We start from the raw sequence: 18,034 nt of genomic DNA on the forward strand, positions 1-18,034 counted from the left end.
AGAAAGGAAAGCCACCAAAAAGAGATGCATTCATGGGACTGGTTTTGCCATCAAGAATAAGATTGTCAGCTACCTTTCAGAGCTGCAAGGAGAAATGCCAAGTGCTGCACCTAGGGAGGAAAAATGTCCAGCACACCTACAGCCTAGGAAATGACCTGCTCGGCAGCACAGAAGCAGAAAGGGATCTTGGAGTCCTAGTGGACTCCAAGATGAACATGAGCCGGCAGTGTGACGAAGTCATCAGAAAAACTAACTGCGCTTTATCATGCATCAGCAGGTGCATGACAAATAGAACCAAGGAGGTGATACTGCCCCTCTATTGGCCACTGGTCAGACCGCAGTTGGAGTACTGCATGCAGTTTTGGGCGCCGCACTTCAAGAGGAATGTGGGTAACCTGGAGAGGGTCCAGAGAAGGGCCACTCGAATAGTTGAGGGCTTGCAGACCAAGCCCTATGAGGGGAGACTGGGGCACCTGGACCTCTTCAGCCTCCGCAAGAGAAGGTTGAGAGGCGACTTTGTGGCTGCCTATAAGTTCATCGTGGGGGTGCAGAAGGGAATTGGTGAGGCTCTACTCACCAAGGCGCCCCCGGGGGTCACAAGAAATAATGGCCATAAGCTAGCAGAGAGCAGATTTAGACTGGACATTAGGAAGAACTTCTTCACAGTTAGAGTGACCAAAATCTGGCATGGGCTCCCAAGGGAGGTGGTGCTCTCCCCTACCCTGGGGGTCTTCAAGAGGAGGTTGGATGGCATCTGGCTGGGGTCATCTGAACCCTGCACTCTTTCCTGCCCATGCAGGGGGTCGGACTCGATGATCTATTGAGGTCCCTTCTGACCCTAACATCTATGAATCTGTAACTCCCTGTGCGCGTTAACAAATGCCTTATGACTCTCCACCTTAAGCTCACTAACAACCAGTATGTTACAGTAATCAGTGCATACGCCTCCACACTTGATGATGAAGATGTCAACAAGAAACAGTTCTACTGTGCTCTTGACACAGCCCTGACTACCACTGCCAAGGAAGACAAGCTCATCCTTATGGGTGACTTCAATGCAAGAGTTGGGAGATACTCTGAACTCTGGAGTAGCACCATTGGGAAAGAGGGGGTGGGGAAAGTCAACTCCAACGATATCCTCTTCCGCAGCTGATGAGCAAGTCATGCTCTGCACATTGTGAATTCCATCTTCAGACAGTGACAAATACAAGACCACTTGGAAACATCCAAGCTCCAATCACTGGCTCCTTCTTGATTATATTACTGTCAGAGCCTGTGATTATACTGATATCCATGAACACCCAAGTCCTGAGAGGTGCAGATGACTGCTGGATAGATCACTGTTTAGTCAGATCAACCAAGGGCATGCAGCTTGCACCCCAACACCATAAAAAACTGAAAACAATGTGGAAGAGATTTAACATCAAGGCACTCCAAAACCAAGATAGATGTGAAGCTCTTCAGCAACACCTTACTGAGAAACTCTCTGACCTACCTGATGACATCAAGGACATTCAGGCATGTTGGGAGAAGCTTAAAAACATTGTTCACAAGACATGCATTGAATCAATTGGATACTCCACTGACTGTCACCAAGATTAGTTTGATGAGAGCAGTGAGGAAATCCTAGCACTTATCCAGCAAAAGAGAGCCACACTCTGCAGTTGTAAATATGAACCCTCCAACCAGCAAAAATGAGAGGCTTACCACTGGCTCAGAGCTGTAGATCAAAGGAGGCTACAGGACATCAAGAACCAGTGGTGACAAGTGAAGACCATGGAAATCCAGAGTTTCGCTTACCAACATGACATGAGAAGCTTCTTTCAAGAAATAAAAGCCATTCACGGGCCATGTTCCAATGGCCCCCAACCCCTTTGTGATCTTCTCATGGACAATGTATCCATCAAGCAATGCTGAAAGGAGCACTTCAAGACTCTACTCAACCATGGATCTGAGGTCTCAGCTGCCACAATGGAGTCCATCCCTCAACACCCAGTAACAGAACCTCTTGCTGATCCCCCGTCCTTCAAGGAAGTCTGATGTGCCATCACTCGGACCAAGAACAATAAGACACCAGGACCAGATGGCTTCCCTGCAGAGGTCTTCAAAGCTGGTGGAACAGCACTAGCGCAAAAATTTCACCAACTTCTCATCAAAATGTGGGTTAATGAGAAAGTGCCACCTGACTTAAAGAATGCCAACATTGTGGCCATCTTTAATAAGAGGGACAAGTCAGCATGTGGGAACTATGGAGGCATTGCCCTTCTCTCCGTTGCTGGGAAGATTCTTACTCGTATCCTCCTGAATCGCCTCCTCCCCCTGGTCAGAGATGCCCTTCCAGAATCTCAGTGTGGCTTTAGACCATCTTGGGGTACCACTGACATGATTTTGTTGCAAGACAGATCCAAGATAAGTGTGGAGAGCAATACCAGCAGCTGTTTATGGTATCCATTGTCCTAACCAAGGCCTTCGACTCCATCAATCGTGAAGACTTATGGAAGGTCCTGGCTAGGTTCGATTGTCTACTGAAGTTCATCAGCCTCCTCAAGCTACTCCATGATGGCATGACTGCCACAGTCCTTTGCAATGGATCAGAGACAGACCCATACACTACCCGTACTGGTGTTAAGCAGGGCTGTGTCATCACTCCAACCCTTTTTTCCATCCATCTTGCTGTGATTTTGATTCTCATCCGTGACCACCTTCCTCCCAGAATTGAGGTTCAGTGTCAAATGGACGGTCAGCTTTTCAACCTGTGGTGCCTTCACAGCAAAACAAAAGTTACCAAGACTGGCATCACCAACCTTCAGTATGTTGACGACTGTGTTATCCCTGTAGACACTGAAACCGATCTGCAGTCCACCCTTGACCTTTTCTCAGGTGCCTATCACAGTCTGGGACTTTCCCTTAACACTGGGAAGACCAAGGTCCCTTAACATTGGGAAGACTATCAACCTACCCCAGCACAAGTTGCCCCCCTTCCCCCACAAATTATCATCTTTTGCATTAGATGGGAAGACCACTGCACCAATGCCAGCATCCTCTCTGCAGCTAACATTACCAGCATTGAGGCAAAGATCATGAAACAACAACTTTGCTGGGCTGGCCAGTGTGTGTGGATGGCTGATGCTTGTCTCCCAAACCAAGTCCTCTTCTCTAAACTTAGTCATAAGAAGAGGACCCATGTAGGACAGAGGAAGCACTATGAGGACATCCTGAAAGCTTATCTTAAAAAGGGTGGCAAACCTAGGAATTGGGAAGTGCTGGCTGGTAACAGGTCTCAATGGTGCTGCACCGTAATCAAGCTACAGCCTGCTTTGAAGAGAACCATCTTGCTCACGAAGCCGACAAATAGCAGAGGAGAAAGGAAAGGGCACAACACCCTGGCCAACAGTTGTGCCCCCACCCTCCCCACCAAGGCACCGCTTGTCATGTCTGTGGAAAAACTTGCAGACCATGGATTGGATTCCTCAGGCACCTTAAAACTCACCAGTAATCCCTCTCCCCCGCCTCCTGGAAGACATCATCCTCTTATTGAGGGATAGCTGATATACACACAAGCTCTTGTATAAGATGATTTAGATAGAGGGCACTATCTAGATCCAGATAGGGACTAGATAACCTCCTGAGATCCCTTCTAGCCCTACTTTTCTATGATTCTATGGTGTTTCTATGAAAGAGAAATTATTTATTCTCATTAGCAGTATTTCAGATCCTAAATCAAATTGTGACATTTGTGATGCATCTAACATCATAATCATCATAACTGAAAGCAAGCCTGAAAGGCATTGAGGATCTGTCTTCCAATTTAGTGGAATGGCAAAAGCTTTGTAGAAGGGTAACACTTTCCTATTTGAGTTACCAGCCTTAAATGTGTCAAGAATTGAAACATGGCTTAATTCTTATTCAGTTGTTTTGTATGGGTGATTTAACAGGACTTGCCTGTGACTATACAGAATACACATTCATTGGCTGTATTTTTCAGTGTAATTTTTTCAACAGTTCAAAATGGGCTTGGTTATAGTGGCAAATAGAAATACATTTGCTGTGCATCAAGTTGCAGGAATTTCATTTTTTTCACTCTATACAACCATCCCATAGAAAACACTACAATTCTCATCTCAGTACACATACCCATTTCCCATTCCCATTAGTGTGGACCCCATATTCAGTGAAAGCATACATTTGTATTTATCTTTACTCAGAAGATATTATGGATACCAAGACTGCTATCTACAAAGTGCAAATACAATTCTTGTCAGCATATACGTCTGAGATTGTCTTGTTTACTGGATTTGGTAACTGTATTAATAAAATACAGCAGATTTATTATTGTAATGTGTTAGGGCTTTCTATTTGTGTGAATATACATTATTGCCATCAACTATGTATAGTTCTTTGAGTCATTATTAGGGCTAAATGAAACTACAGGTTACAGGGATTCATCTCTCTCTTTCTGGGGTTAGTTCTGACGACCACAAATTTAAAGCCCCCATACAACACTTTTTCTGGATTTGAGACGGTAAGCAAACCTCTGTTTTTCACATGGTATCTAATGTAAAACTAGAGTTGACTTTCAGCTGAAACTCATCCAAGGCTTTCCATAATGACAAAATATCTGTGACCTTTGCAGAATGGCCCATATTTCTGGTTTATATTTAAAATTGAGCAGGGTGAACAGCAGGAATTCTCTCCGTGCAGAGGATTCCTTCGGGTCCTGGGAGACCAGATATGTCAGTAACTGAGGAACAAATGCAATAAGAAATGTTTCCACCTAGCACAGAAATAGTTGCATTTTTACAAAATGAGTGCAACATCCTCCACTCAGGGGATTCTCCTCAGAGCCTACAGATCTGTTATCCAGGCAAATCTCACTTTTTCCTTTTCCTTAGAAAACACCCATTTGGATCTTATGGATCATAAAAAGAATCAGAAAAATGGCCAAATACAGTATTATGGCAGGCCCACTCTGTCTTTATGCTATTATAAGCATGTATACAAGCACTAGAGAATATATCAACAGAGAATAAACCAATGAGCTAACAGTTGAGGGTAAACAACAGAAATCACCACACACACAAAAAGCAATGCAATAAATCCATTGATAAAACCTAAAGTGAGCATCACACCAGGAGGAACAAGAATTGCCCATTACGTATGTAAAATGACACCACATATACTCAGCCATGTCAAGCACAGCACAAGTAGCAAACTCCTGACTCCTTGACTAATGCATCTCTGAGGACACTTCACTGATGCACAATCCACATACCTCAGAGTATTAATACTGTGGATGAAGTTTCTATATGGTGGCAAACAGCTTTTTTGCACTAGTTTACAGACTCGTTTTCCCCCACTTCATTTGCCAGTGAAGTGCAAATATTGCAGCAATTACACACTGTCATTTTTATCAGCTGAGGGATTTTCCAGAAAAAAAATCCCTACACCGTCTGTCAAATATTGTAGCAGAGCTGACGTGAATTAATTTGGTCAGGTTGGGAACAATTTTCACATGGAAATGGTAATAAATGGTATTTTTTTCTATCAAACTGACATCAGGTTTTTACCTGCACGTCAAGCTAAACCTCCTTCACAAACAGCAGCTAGAGTGCATCAGGAGAAACGATACTGAGGAAAACAATCATCCTGTCCTGAGCCTGAAGTTACACAGTTTTATAAGAAATGCAGATCCAAGAGAGAAAAATCTGGCCTGACAATTGACTTTACTAATAAAAATAAAAGCATAAGGAACACCCGAATGGTAACAAGCAGTGCAGTCCAAGCTCCCTCTTCTGGCCCTTGTGAATAATACATATCTGAGCAAAAGAAGTTCCTAGTCCGGCACCTTTGACCAAAATCAACCAACAAGACACTCTCCCATCAAAATTATTTATATGTCAACATGTTAATAGTAATTATATATTCTAAGGCAAGGGTGGATCCAGAGACAGATGTTTCATGTTCAAGTTGTATAAAATGCAACATTACACAATACCTCTTTATTTCCCTTGTCAATCCCTCGCTGTCTTGAGCAGGTGGTTCTACAACAGTAACAGGAGCAGGAGCCAAAGATACATCCTCAGGGATAGGTGCAAGTCCACTTTCAGCTTCTTTGCAGCTACCTGGCTCCAAAGTGCTGCAAAAAAACACGATTATCATAAATAATAAACCCTGTAAAACTTAACTTGGTGCCACAATGTTTTCAATGCATTTGTAAACTGCTATAACTCTCATTAGCTGGCAGACTCATTGTTAAGAGTTTACTATTTTGTTTTCACACACAGATACTATAGTAATAAATAAATGACTGCAAACAGTCACTAATGGCTTTGTCAATTCCCTGGATAAAGTCTCCAACCCCAAACTCCAAAAGCACATTATAAACATTGAATTAAACTTTCTAATAAAGCAACAGCCGGACATGACAGCTAATGCAATGTCCCTTTTAGTAATAAAAACACATTCAAAAAGTTCCCTTATGTTAACTATTCACTACAGTGCAGAACTAGAAATCTTGCAGCATCTTGCTATATAAAAATTAAGGGAAACTGTGGTGTTGCTATTGTTTTAATACTAACAACAGCCTCTGTACTGCTGTGTCCTAAGAGAGATGAGTAGAGAATAGGTTACAGATTTAAAATCATGAGTTTTGAAGTAGGTAAATATAATAAGGAAAGGTGTTTTTCATTATCCAAAGTCAGGGTGGTGCAAAGAAAGGGAGTTTAGTAGAAGAGTGCCCTCTCTTGGCCACATACGGAACAGCATGGGAGGTGGTTAAAGTTCCAGCTGCAATTTTGTCACAGCCTTTATTTTTTATGAAAAAAACAGAGGGAAGTATATAGTGAAAGGACAAAGGAGATGAGAAACCAGCAGTCAGTCACGAATCACAGGCACTAACATGGAAGGAATGCAGAAAATCATTAGTTTATTTACAGAGCGGCCAGCACACAATGTGCTCTTTTAACAGAGAGTCTCACTGAACATAAAATTTGAGAGAGTGGCATTAGTCCTGTCCAGCTGTCTATATTTCTCAAGTTGGTATTTTACTAATGTAGAAGGGGGAGGAAGGGTGCTTTCTATTTCATCCCTTAAAAGAATGAAACACTCCGTGAGGACAATAATATGTCTCATATATATTTACACCCCCAACAAATATTCACCACATCTGCACCCACAGGAGTTGTTAGACAGAGGTACCCACGTGCATTTGGCAGGCCTCACAGCATATTTTGATCTCAGGGAAGGTAACTCAACTGTTCACCACCACAACCTCATTAACTCATGTGGAAGCGGATGTTTTAAACAAATTATACAATGGCTTCCATGACAATTCATAGAAAGGTAGGGCTGGAAGGGACCTCAGGAGGTCATCTAGTCCAATCCCCAATTGCAACAATAAAGAAGAATCTCTCAGACAGACCTTGGAGGGCTGCCTAGCAGGCTCACAACTGGGCCCATTTTCAAAGTAGCAGCAGCAAAATACACATTAAAGCTGCTGAATGGAGAAGCAGAAAGGACAAGACAAGTGTGCTTCCAATTGAGTAGGTAGAAAGATAAGTTGTGGAATTAAAGGGAAAGAGGCAGAGAGGTAAAGAGGGTGTGTGGTTGGGACTAAGGTAACAAGGCAGGAAAAGGAAAAGAAAACCAGCTGAAATAGTGATAGGTGAGAAAAGGAATAGACAGCCTTCCTCCTCGGTTACAGCAGCCCCACCACACAGCTCCATCCATTCTCTACTAATGGGGGTCCTCATTTTACAACTTACAAAACTCAAGGAGGAACAAAAAGCACACCGAGGAACTCACACTGCAGGTTGCACTAACAAGAGGCAAAAGGGTTTTATAACCAAACACTTCTGTAGCGTCATAAAAATAAAAGCATCAACCAACCACAACAGCAAAGAAAGCACCATCCATCTTCAAAAAAGCAACAGCAACTTAATCAGCCGGTACAGGGAGCTATAGCACAAATAAAATCTGCTCGCCCTGCAATTTCAATCTTCCTTTCTGCCAGATGCTCTAATGTCCTTAAGGACCCAGTGCCTCCAAAACAAGGTCCTTCCAACCACTTGAGTCCATCTGTTACTGATTTTAACCCTTTAGTAACTACTATGCTTCCTATAATTGTCTACACGGAAAGCAACTCCCAAAGATACTTTGTTCCAGTCAGAAATTTCCATGCAAGAAAACACCAGGTGTAACCAAAGCTTATCCAGATCAAACCAGATCACCTTATAGTTAACTTAGAGACAAAAGGTAAAAAGGCACCGACTACAACATAGAGATTTTTCTCTCCCCACCCCCTATGTGGTTGTATTTAGAAAAGCAAAGTTTGCTTTTGTGGCTCATAGGACACGGCAGTCACTGAATGCACATTAGAGATGTGCAAATAAGAGTTCAACTTCCAAAGTGAAAAATGAAATCATTTTAGATCAAAAGATTTTTCAGTTTTGAAAGACTAGAATGAGGCATGATTCACAAAAGAGAGAGGGAGGAAGATTGTGGTGCTACCCCTTTTATTCAGTAGCATGATGGAGAGTTTCAACCAATGAACAAGTTTTGAAGGTTGATTGCCAAAATGGTTGGACCTGCATGGTGCTAGCTGGGATGACTAGCTCTGTGGGGAGGCATTCACCTAATATGTGAGAGAGCCAAGAGCAACTCCCTCCTCTAACCAACAAGGTTTGGACCAAATGTCTGAGATCTTCTGGGAAAGGCCCCTGAACACCATGTTTTCTGGAAGCGGAGTTGCTCCAAATTTTTCCCTAAATATTCGCTGGAGAAGGGACTGGGACCTAGGTACTTCACTCCCTGCTAAGTGCCCTAACAGCACTGTAAGAGTCATCTTCACAGCAAGTCTCTGTCTCTCTCTTCAAGAGTATATACAAAATTGATACAAAGTGGAACAGATCCACAAGGAAAGGCTGAGGGAGCACTCTCCTCCGAGTCCCCTGCAGCCAGTGGTCACTAGAATACCTTCCTCAGAGATAGGAGGACCCTGATTCACATCCCTCTGCTAACTTACAAAGGCTAGGGACAGACATGACACATAAACCAGTTTAAGTCATCAGAAACTAGTTTGACTCTTTAACAGAACAGAAATTCAGTGCACTTATGTGTAAAATGACTGAAACTAGTTTAAAACAAGCCTGGTTCAATGTAGCATCAGACTTAACCAATTTGGGTCAAACCGGTTTATGCAATGTCTGTACCAGAGCCTTTCCTGGTTTAAGTTAAACCAGAGTCCCCCAGCATCCCAGATGCTTTGCAGCCCTGGGCTGGGCTGTCTGCTCCAGAGAACAGGGTTGACCCCGCTCCTCTGCTCCCTAGCCAGAGCAATGGCAGAGACTGCAGGCACAGCAGGGTCTGCCGGCTTCCCTCTGCCCCATTCCCTCCTCGCTGCTTAAGCAGGGATCCCCCCGTTCCTCCCATCTCCCACAGCACAGACCCTAGGCATGTGGTATGCTAGCTAATGCTGAGAGGTGTTTGTGTGCACGTGTCTCCAATTTCACTTGGACAGGGAGACTGAACAGTGTCTATATAGGGCTTTTTGGAGCTAATCAGCAGGTCAGCTGATACTGTTCCTCCATTCCTTCCTTGGAAAAAGCTGTTTAAGAAGAGCTTGAACTAATGAGAGGCTTTTATTTTGTTGATAGGCTGATAAATACAATGTTATCACTTCCCTGCTGGCTCCCTCACCTGTCAGGTTTTCAGACAGTATGGAGAAGCAGGGAGAGGGAAATTGAAAAGCTTAGTATCATCAGCAGATTCATGCACTGCCCGCCCCCTCCCCCCCTTTGCCTCAGAGTGCTAGCTGAGGCTGCCATCTGGCAACACTCTCGCCCCTTGAGCAGCGAGTGGGGAAAAGCCTGGAACTGTGCAGGCTAGGGTGAGGGTTTACACCCCACCCTAATCAGAGTGTCGTGCTGAGCCTGGCCATGCCTCCCTCTCAGCTCAGCACTGTACAAGAGAAGGGAGGGCTGCTCTAGCACCCCCCAGCTTTTAGCCTGAGCCACTGCAGGCATGTGCTTGCATTTCTTCAGTCCAGAGGGAATGTCTGTACAGTTGCAAACTGGTTCAATCTAGGCAGGTTAGACTAACCTGCAAAGATTGAATCAATTCAGGCTCATGCTTTTTGAATGTCTGTCCCTAGCCAAAGACAACATATTTCAAAGGGGTTTTCCACTAGTGCACTGAGCTCTGACTGCCAACACCAGCAATCTGGATCTAGCTCAATCTTTATTTCAAATGAGATGTTCAGCAAGTATGAACTAATGACTAATTGTTCCATGTTTATGGAAACTACATTTTTGTTTAATTAACTATTTTCTTGACAAAAGTACCCTCCTGGCCTAAGTGTGAGCTTCCCCACATGTCTGAAAGCAGGCATTACATTTTGTCTCAAGAATGTTGAGGTTTGTGACAATTTTTTCTCTCTTCTGGTGAGGCTAGGGGAAAGGGGAATTTGTGATCCTGATCCAGTCAATGGGAAAGCTCCATCTCCAGCACTCCTAAGTCCCTAGAGGAACAGATCCAGTGTCCCACTAGCATACAGATACGGTAGGTGTCTCAGACATACAGGAAGGAGAGGATCTATTTAATGATTTGGCAAGAAAGGCAGACAAGATTATTTGGATAAATCTGATATCTTTTATTAGACCAGCTAACTAGTTGGGAAAATTGTTCTTTGCAAGCGTTCATGCATGGGAGCCCTTCTTCAGGCATAGGGAGAGTCTGCTGGTATACGTCTTGGCTCAACAAATGGCTTTGAGGATTAAAATCCAAACGTGGTTTTAATTTTAAGGAAACATTTTGGAAGTCTATCAGTTCCACTGGTCCATTAGGTGAAAACTGAAGTTTCTTCTAGGTTCTCAACAGTTCACAAGACAGTCATTTTAGCTATTCCCATTAAAATCTCTATTGTCTATTTGTCTAATACTAGAATTACTCTGACCGCATGTGGGAACAAGTCTTTCTTTGGGATCATATGCAAAGTCAGAACAGCAAAAACTGCCGTCGCATCCCTAACTTCAGTTATACTGCAGTACAATACGTGAGCATGAGAACTTGTAGTTCCTGAAGTATACACCCATTTCCTTGCTAAGACCCTCAAAAGGTAGTCCTGGTAAATTCTTCAGTAATTAAAGCCCATTCAGTTTTCTGACCATCTGGAAGCCTCAAATGTTATAATTGTCTTTTATTAAACTAATTTTCTGTTTTGTGCCCTTCTTTCCCCCCTTCCATCCTGAAACAACTTAATACAGAAACTGGCCTCCCAATACTTTCAGTCATATTTTCACAGAAATTAGCCACTTTCATTATCATGTGATAGATTTTCCTTTTGCTAAAAATTGCCCTTATATAGTAATAATATCAAAATACATGCAGCAGGCAGCATGACTACATAGAGTTACTGCAAGATTAGAGGAAAACAAGATTTTAAAGCACAAAAGTAAACTATTGAAAATAAGCAACTCTTGAACATCTGTTGGGAGAGTAAACAGAATATCACAAAAGCAAAGTCATGACAGAGCTAGACAAGGCTGAACTACCACAGGAAGATAAAATTTTGGACTTTTTTGAAGGGGTTAAGGGAGGGTTCCATATACAACTTCCAAAAAACTCTGAAAGTATTCTGTAGCTATACCAGTAAGTTACTTACAATAACACCTGTCCTCTCACTGTCTCAAACACAACCCACAACATTCACAAACATATATGTGCATTCCTTCGGATTCAGCATTGCCGGCATTTTCCCTCAAGTCTGCACATAAAGGCTAGGGAAAGACATTACACATAAACTGGTTTAAGCGATCAGAAACTGGTTTAAATCTGTAACAGAACAGATGCTCAGTGCACATAAACTAGTTTGAAAATGGCTGAAACCAGTTTGAGATAAACCTGGTTGAATGTAGTATCAGACTTAACTGATTTGGCTCAAACCGGTTTATGCAATGTCTGTCCCAGACCCTGGTTTAACTTAAACCAGAGTCCCCCATCATCCCAATTGCTTTACAGCCCTGGGCAGGGCTCTCTGCTCCAGAGCAGGGCTGGCCCCGCCCCTCTGCTCCCTATATGGAGCTCCAGTAGAGAGGGCAGGTACAGCAGTGTCTGCCTGGCTCCCCCCGCCCCCCTCCCCTACTCCCTGCTCAAGCAGGGACTCCCCACTCCTATCTCCCACAGCATGGACAGTAGCCAGCATGTGGTATGCTAGCTAATGTTGAGCGGTGTCAGTGTAAGGTAGACAAGACAAAGGCAGACAGGACAGTGTGCACTTAGGGCTTTTGGGAGCTAATCAACAGGTCAGCTGGTAATGTCCCTCTGTACCTTCCTTGGGAAAAGGTGTTTAAGAAGAGCATGAACTAATAAGAGAGGCTTTTTTTTTCCTTAGTGGGGTGTTAAATGCTGTGTTATCAACTCCCTGCTGGGCTGGTCAGGAGCAGCAAGAGGGGGGAGGGAACCTCTCCCTGATCAGAGAATCATACTGGAGCCTGCCCACACCCCCTCCCTCCTCATCTGAGCTCTTTTGAAGGAAAGGGAGGGCTGCTCTAACACCCCCCCCCCCTCCCGCCTTCTAGCCTGAGCCATTGCAGGCATGTGCCTGCATCTTCTCAGTCCAGAGGAGATATTAGTGTGGTTACAAACCAATTCAGCCTAGCCAGGTTAGACTAACCTGCAAAGATTGAATCAATTCAGGCTCAGGCTTTTTTGAATGTCTGTCCCTAGCCAGAAGGGAAACATTTTTTATGGAAACATCCTTTAGCTACTGTCATTTCCAAAATGCATGCAAAGTGGAACTAACTACCAAAACTGATTTTATAAATACACTTTGCCTTTGCCTTTACAAAAGGAAAGCTTTGCTTTTACAAGCTATAAGATTTATGATGATCAAAAAAGAACAATCAATAGCAAGCACTTTATATGTGGATTGGGTTCATTGGTAAATGATGCTGGAATGTTTTCAAGAAAGGCCGAATAATTACTTCGGACATGTAAGTGAGCTGAAATACAACTTGCATGATTTGTTGTTGGTATAACTAGTCCAACCACCCTTGTGTCTAGTTTGGACCAGCAGGAGTGCAGAAAGGAAAAGGGATGTGATCAGTGCAAACTGGAGTATATCTGCCATGACTAGTTATGCAGTGATGTACAGGTAACAAACCTCATAGTCTAAAGTGAAGTACATTCCCTGGACTCTCCAGTTTAATCCTGGTATAACTGTGATTTTTTAGGTGGCATGAATCACCTGCACTAGGTCAGACACGCTAATTAAAGTGCCTACGTAAGACCCCTAGCCTCTCAACAGCCATTACTAATACACAATTTAGTATTCTCAAAGCAAAAGGGCAATATACACAAATGGTACAGTTCTGCCACTGCCAATCCTCTGGGATACCCAAGGGAGCCAGCAATCTCTCAGACCTTTATAAACCCCCAGCTGCCCAGTAATTAGCCCACTGAGTCAAATGAATAGAAAATCAGGAATGTTTCTCTAGATTTGCTTCTTGTTTTTTTATTTAAAACATTCACTCTGAACTAATTTTTTCACTCCCCTCCCCCACTCCTGTTAGAAGCCCCCATTGCTGCCAGGGGGTATTGCTCACACAGGGGGATATACAGACAAACAAATGATACTGTGTTGAAAGGTAGCAAGAGACTTCTCACACATCTGTTGTTCCCTGTGTCTGCCCCTATCCTTCTGTAAGTGGAAGTTAAACTGGAGCGAGCTGCCTCAGGTTACCTTCTGCTTGTTATAGAATAAGAGTGGACATACAAAGCAATTGCCGAGGAACAGCTGACATAGCAAGTCCCTTCCCTCTCTCCTTTTAACTCTGTATATTTTGTTCATCTAACCATATCCTCAAGAATACACCCCAAAAAGCTGTGAGCACCACTGATTCTCAATTAGGGTGCCAGGGCACCCTGGAGAACTGTGAGATCTTTTGAAGGATGCTGCAAGGTATGAGGAGATAAGTACAGGCTCAGGTTCATCCCAGCCTGGCTGCTGCCCTGCTGTACTGCCTGGTCCCTCTGCAACAAGGTAAGCACTGTAATAAATGAATTACTTTTTGAAATGGGGTGCTACTCACTTCGCAATGAAGGGATGTCTTGCGTCAAACGAGGAGAGCCACAAGTTGAAAAAGGTTCAAAACACTGCCCTATTCAGTCCGGCTATACCCACCTCCCAAGACAACAGCAGATTTTATATCACCAACATCAATACTAAAACCTCTGCTTGATTCATAAGCAGAGTTATAGTTTGCACAAATATTCGCACTTCGCAGATGAGAAATGAGAAAGAAAAATGAAGCTATTTTTTCCCAAGGTCTCACAGTGCATCAATTGAGTAGTCAGGCTTACAGCAATGGATTTCCTAGCTCCTAAGACTGAGCTTTACTAGCATGCCTTGCTTCTTAACATTTATTCTTCATCTCATACCTTCTTACCTCTCCAGCACTCAGCTGCAGTACCTAATCTGGGTGCTGGGAAAGAAGAGACACAAGGGACTCTCCTCTCAGGCTGTTGAATGATGGCTGCTCTACATGGCAGCTGCTACTCCAGTTTAATGGCTACAGCAGAAGCTCTCTTCAGTATGCAGAAAAGACTAGAGGATTTCCACAGTAACAGACTCTTGGGTCTACATCCCCAATAGCTTTTCCACAAGCATTGCTTAGCTCCATGGAGGCTCTACAGGGAGCCTCCACGGAGCTAAGCTCTGTACTATGGAGGGGCCACCTAAACCCTTCCTGGCTTTCTTGGCTTAGGGAAGCCTGCACTTTTCTATAGATAGTAGGACTGCTGTTACAAAGCTCTCTGCACCTGCAGCAGAGAGGGAAAGACTTGCATTCAGCTTTATATGCATAGACAAAATATAGTCTAATGTAGCAGATGTATAAAGTATGGATGGACCTAAATTTTTCATTTGTTTTGAAATAGAAATGAAATTGCGTGGCCTTATAATAGGTGAACTCATTGCCTATTTCATGTCAAGGAACAGAGCTAAGGATTTGGTAAATAAAACCCACCTTCAGGAACCAGACCATGTACTGCTCCTGTTGATCGATATGTTATCACCAGGGAGAGGCAAGTGCCCTCAAGAAACAAAGCAAAGATAAAATTTCTTGAGTGGACAGATGGAGGGACAGAAACTGATCCCTTATTACACACTGCCATCTGGAAGACATTTAACACAAACTGACCCCTGCTTTACATGCATCATTATTTCTTCTGTCAAAGTGCAGACCATCTGTATTATAAGAGAGCCTTTATAAGCAAATATTCACATGAAAGCAAAAGGAGCTAAATATAAGTAACTAAATATGTTGCAAAAAAGTACTTTGTAATTACATTTTATTGCAGCTGAACTGGAATATCATCAAGCCATCTGTCTTGAAATGCACTAAGCTTTTAAAAGATCAACGCACAAGCAAAACCAATGAGAAGGTGTACTGATGCAGAGAGATTATATGTACGTGCCATAAAGAAACTTTTCAAATTAATATTAGCAGCAAATCTGGACCAATTCTATATAAAATGCTACAAAAGCAGTAGCAATATCACACCTTGGTTACCTGAATAAGCAAGCACCAGGAGAAAGTTAGGGGAGAAGGTAGTGAGACATCAGCAAAAGATTAACTTAATATAGGCATTTCTGTGGGTCTTGGCATCTGCTAGAGGAAGAATCTGATCATTGGTGTGAGTTCATGTGGTTTCCAGGAAACTACTAATGAAAATCTCATAGAAGGTGCTCAGAAGAGAGCTAACTGGTACTGTATGGACCTTCTTGTTTCTGTTCCAGGAGGAGCAGAAAACTAAATATAAGACAGCAGAGTATCACTTATAATTTAAATAGTGCTCAAGAACATTGTGGATGCTGCTGGCACTGCTGGTATGACCCTGTCTCATGTCTACATTGAGAAAGAGGCCCCTAGCTAAACTCATTAAGTGTTCATTCTTTTTCTAACCTGCTCATCATTATGACTCAATCAATAATGGTGAGGGAGCCCTGTATCAGTGTTAGCCATAATCAAGTATATTCATAAAGACTCAAAATAAATGAATTAGTTAGTTAAAATCTTACAACAACTGAGGGGGAAAAAATCATTATCTGCTTCCCTAGCTTATCTCCTAATTTCTCCCAGGCTTGTTGGGAATGGGTTTTTTTGGCCTCAGTTCTCTTTCCAGCCTCAATGTTCCTTCCTGCGATTAAAGGAATGTAAGATCTGAAATGCAGTAGAAGGAAAGCCCACAACACTAAGGGTTAGCATATTTAAAAGTTTCAATCAATATAGAAGCCTGAGTCCCATTTTCAAATGGAATTTGGATACTTTTGAAACCAAACCTAAGAGGACTCAGGTTCCTTGGGCTCAAATCATTTTGGGATGAGGCTAGGCTTCAAAATTGTTTAAAATCTGAAAATGTAACCCTAAACAGTAACTGAAAAGTAACTAGTTGGGGTACCCACATAACCTAACTGTAGTAGCATGTAGTTCAACTTCAGCGAAGCTCCCATGTCCGTAAGGTTTTGCAACTCATGTAGTCACACTACTGGTACCCCAGCTAGCTAGCTGACCCTAACTTGGGTATGTGTCCACTCCAGTACAGTCACAGTAGAGATACAATAGAGACATATCGCTAGACTACCTCTGCAGCTGGAAGTTAAAACATGAACTTGGGTACCACAGGCCTTTCCTCTCTGGACAACCCAACTACAGACAACGTAACCAAAGGCAACAGTAATCATCATTCAACACAATAATAACGGGACTTTCCAAACCATTCTAGGTGACTAACTTTGATAACATTAGTATGGTTCCTGCGGAGACCTCATCACAATTAAAGAATCAATAGAAAAAGGCTTAAGCAAAAATAGCCAAGGTACCTTGCACTGACAAAAAGATAAAGTATGTTAGTCAAGGTATAAATTTCACTTGCCTGTCCCATCCAGCCCTATTGTGCCCCACAACTAAGCTATTTTCTCCCCACCTCCCCATCCCCAAGTAAATGCATCTTGCTAACTTCCTTTCTGCCTAAAAGGGCAGAGTGAAATTCTAATACACATTCCACAGACGCTTGAGGGATGGAGACTGCCAAGTGCAGGCACAGATTCTGCATAGCATTTGACTATCCTGGGCACACCCTTATCCCACAGGCATTTCTTGGCACATGATAACCCCCGTATTCCTCCCCCACCCATAGCAGAAGGAAGTTTGCCCCTGCTATCCACCACCACAACAGCACTGAATTGCCTACTGTACCTTGCTGCAGTCAGCTCAGTGGCAGCCAGAGTAGCAGCATGTTCACAAGACGGAGAAACAGCTAAAGGTTGTTTGGAGAAATCAGAGGAAGAAGCCAATTGTATGTCATCACCTGGCACAGGAGAACTGCAGAGGAAAGATATGGAAAAATGGCAGACTTAGAGGCCTCTGTAGAATTAGTCATCTGTAATCTCTACATCTGGAGCTCTTGTTTAGAAGGGCGGATGTATAGCTATATTACACGTACAATATGCATATATGAATATTAACCACAAAAGGAAAGCACTTTTTTAACAAATCACACATACACACGTGTGTGTATGTGTATGTGTGTGTGTGTATCGCAGAGCTTCAGCCTTTACATGCATTTCCCTCTCCCTGAAGTCAACAGGACTTAGGCCTGAATTAAGACTCTAGGGAAAGGGAGATATTATAAAACAGGGAGACTTAACGCTGGCTGTGTTTGCAAGGTGAAAAATGAAAGACAAATAAAATAGTGTTTGAATGATAGAAATGAGAAGATTCCTCATGTTAAAGCATAGTGGGCAGGGCTATGTTTGGAGGGCTCAGCCAAGAAGAAAGGACTGCATGGTGGTGAGTGGATTATAAGATGCTGAGACAGCCAGAATCCCTGTTAGGACTCCTGTGAAATGCATGTCCAAATCTAAGAGGACTCAGGCAGCAGCAACAGCAACACCGCAGGCCACATTTTCAATGCTTCCCCCTCTCGCCGTCCACCAGTTGTATTAGCTGAAGGAAGGAGCACTCTGGTCCCTTCG

The 18,034-nt window shown here is 43.1% G+C and overlaps 1 protein-coding gene across 10 annotated transcripts in view; it reads right to left on the reverse strand.

The window, feature by feature from the left end:
• TACC2 (transforming acidic coiled-coil containing protein 2) overlaps positions 1 to 18,034 on the reverse strand; it is a 234,635-nt gene that overhangs the window by 108,640 nt on the left and 107,961 nt on the right. For 8 of the 10 annotated variants that reach the window (XM_019485888.2, XM_019485887.2, XM_019485889.2 and 5 more), the window contains 2 exons: positions 17,256 to 17,381; positions 5,996 to 6,136 (listed from right to left, as the gene is read on the reverse strand). In XM_019485888.2, coding sequence (XP_019341433.1) covers positions 5,996 to 6,136; positions 17,256 to 17,381 — 267 coding nt within the window. The remainder of the gene's footprint in view (positions 1 to 5,995; positions 6,137 to 17,255; positions 17,382 to 18,034) is intronic. The other 2 variants (XM_019485890.2, XM_059730065.1) reach the window with 1 other exon arrangement.

The sequence above is a fragment of the Alligator mississippiensis genome, chromosome 6 (genome assembly GCF_030867095.1).
Source record: "Alligator mississippiensis isolate rAllMis1 chromosome 6, rAllMis1, whole genome shotgun sequence".
NCBI lineage: Eukaryota > Metazoa > Chordata > Crocodylia > Alligatoridae > Alligator > Alligator mississippiensis.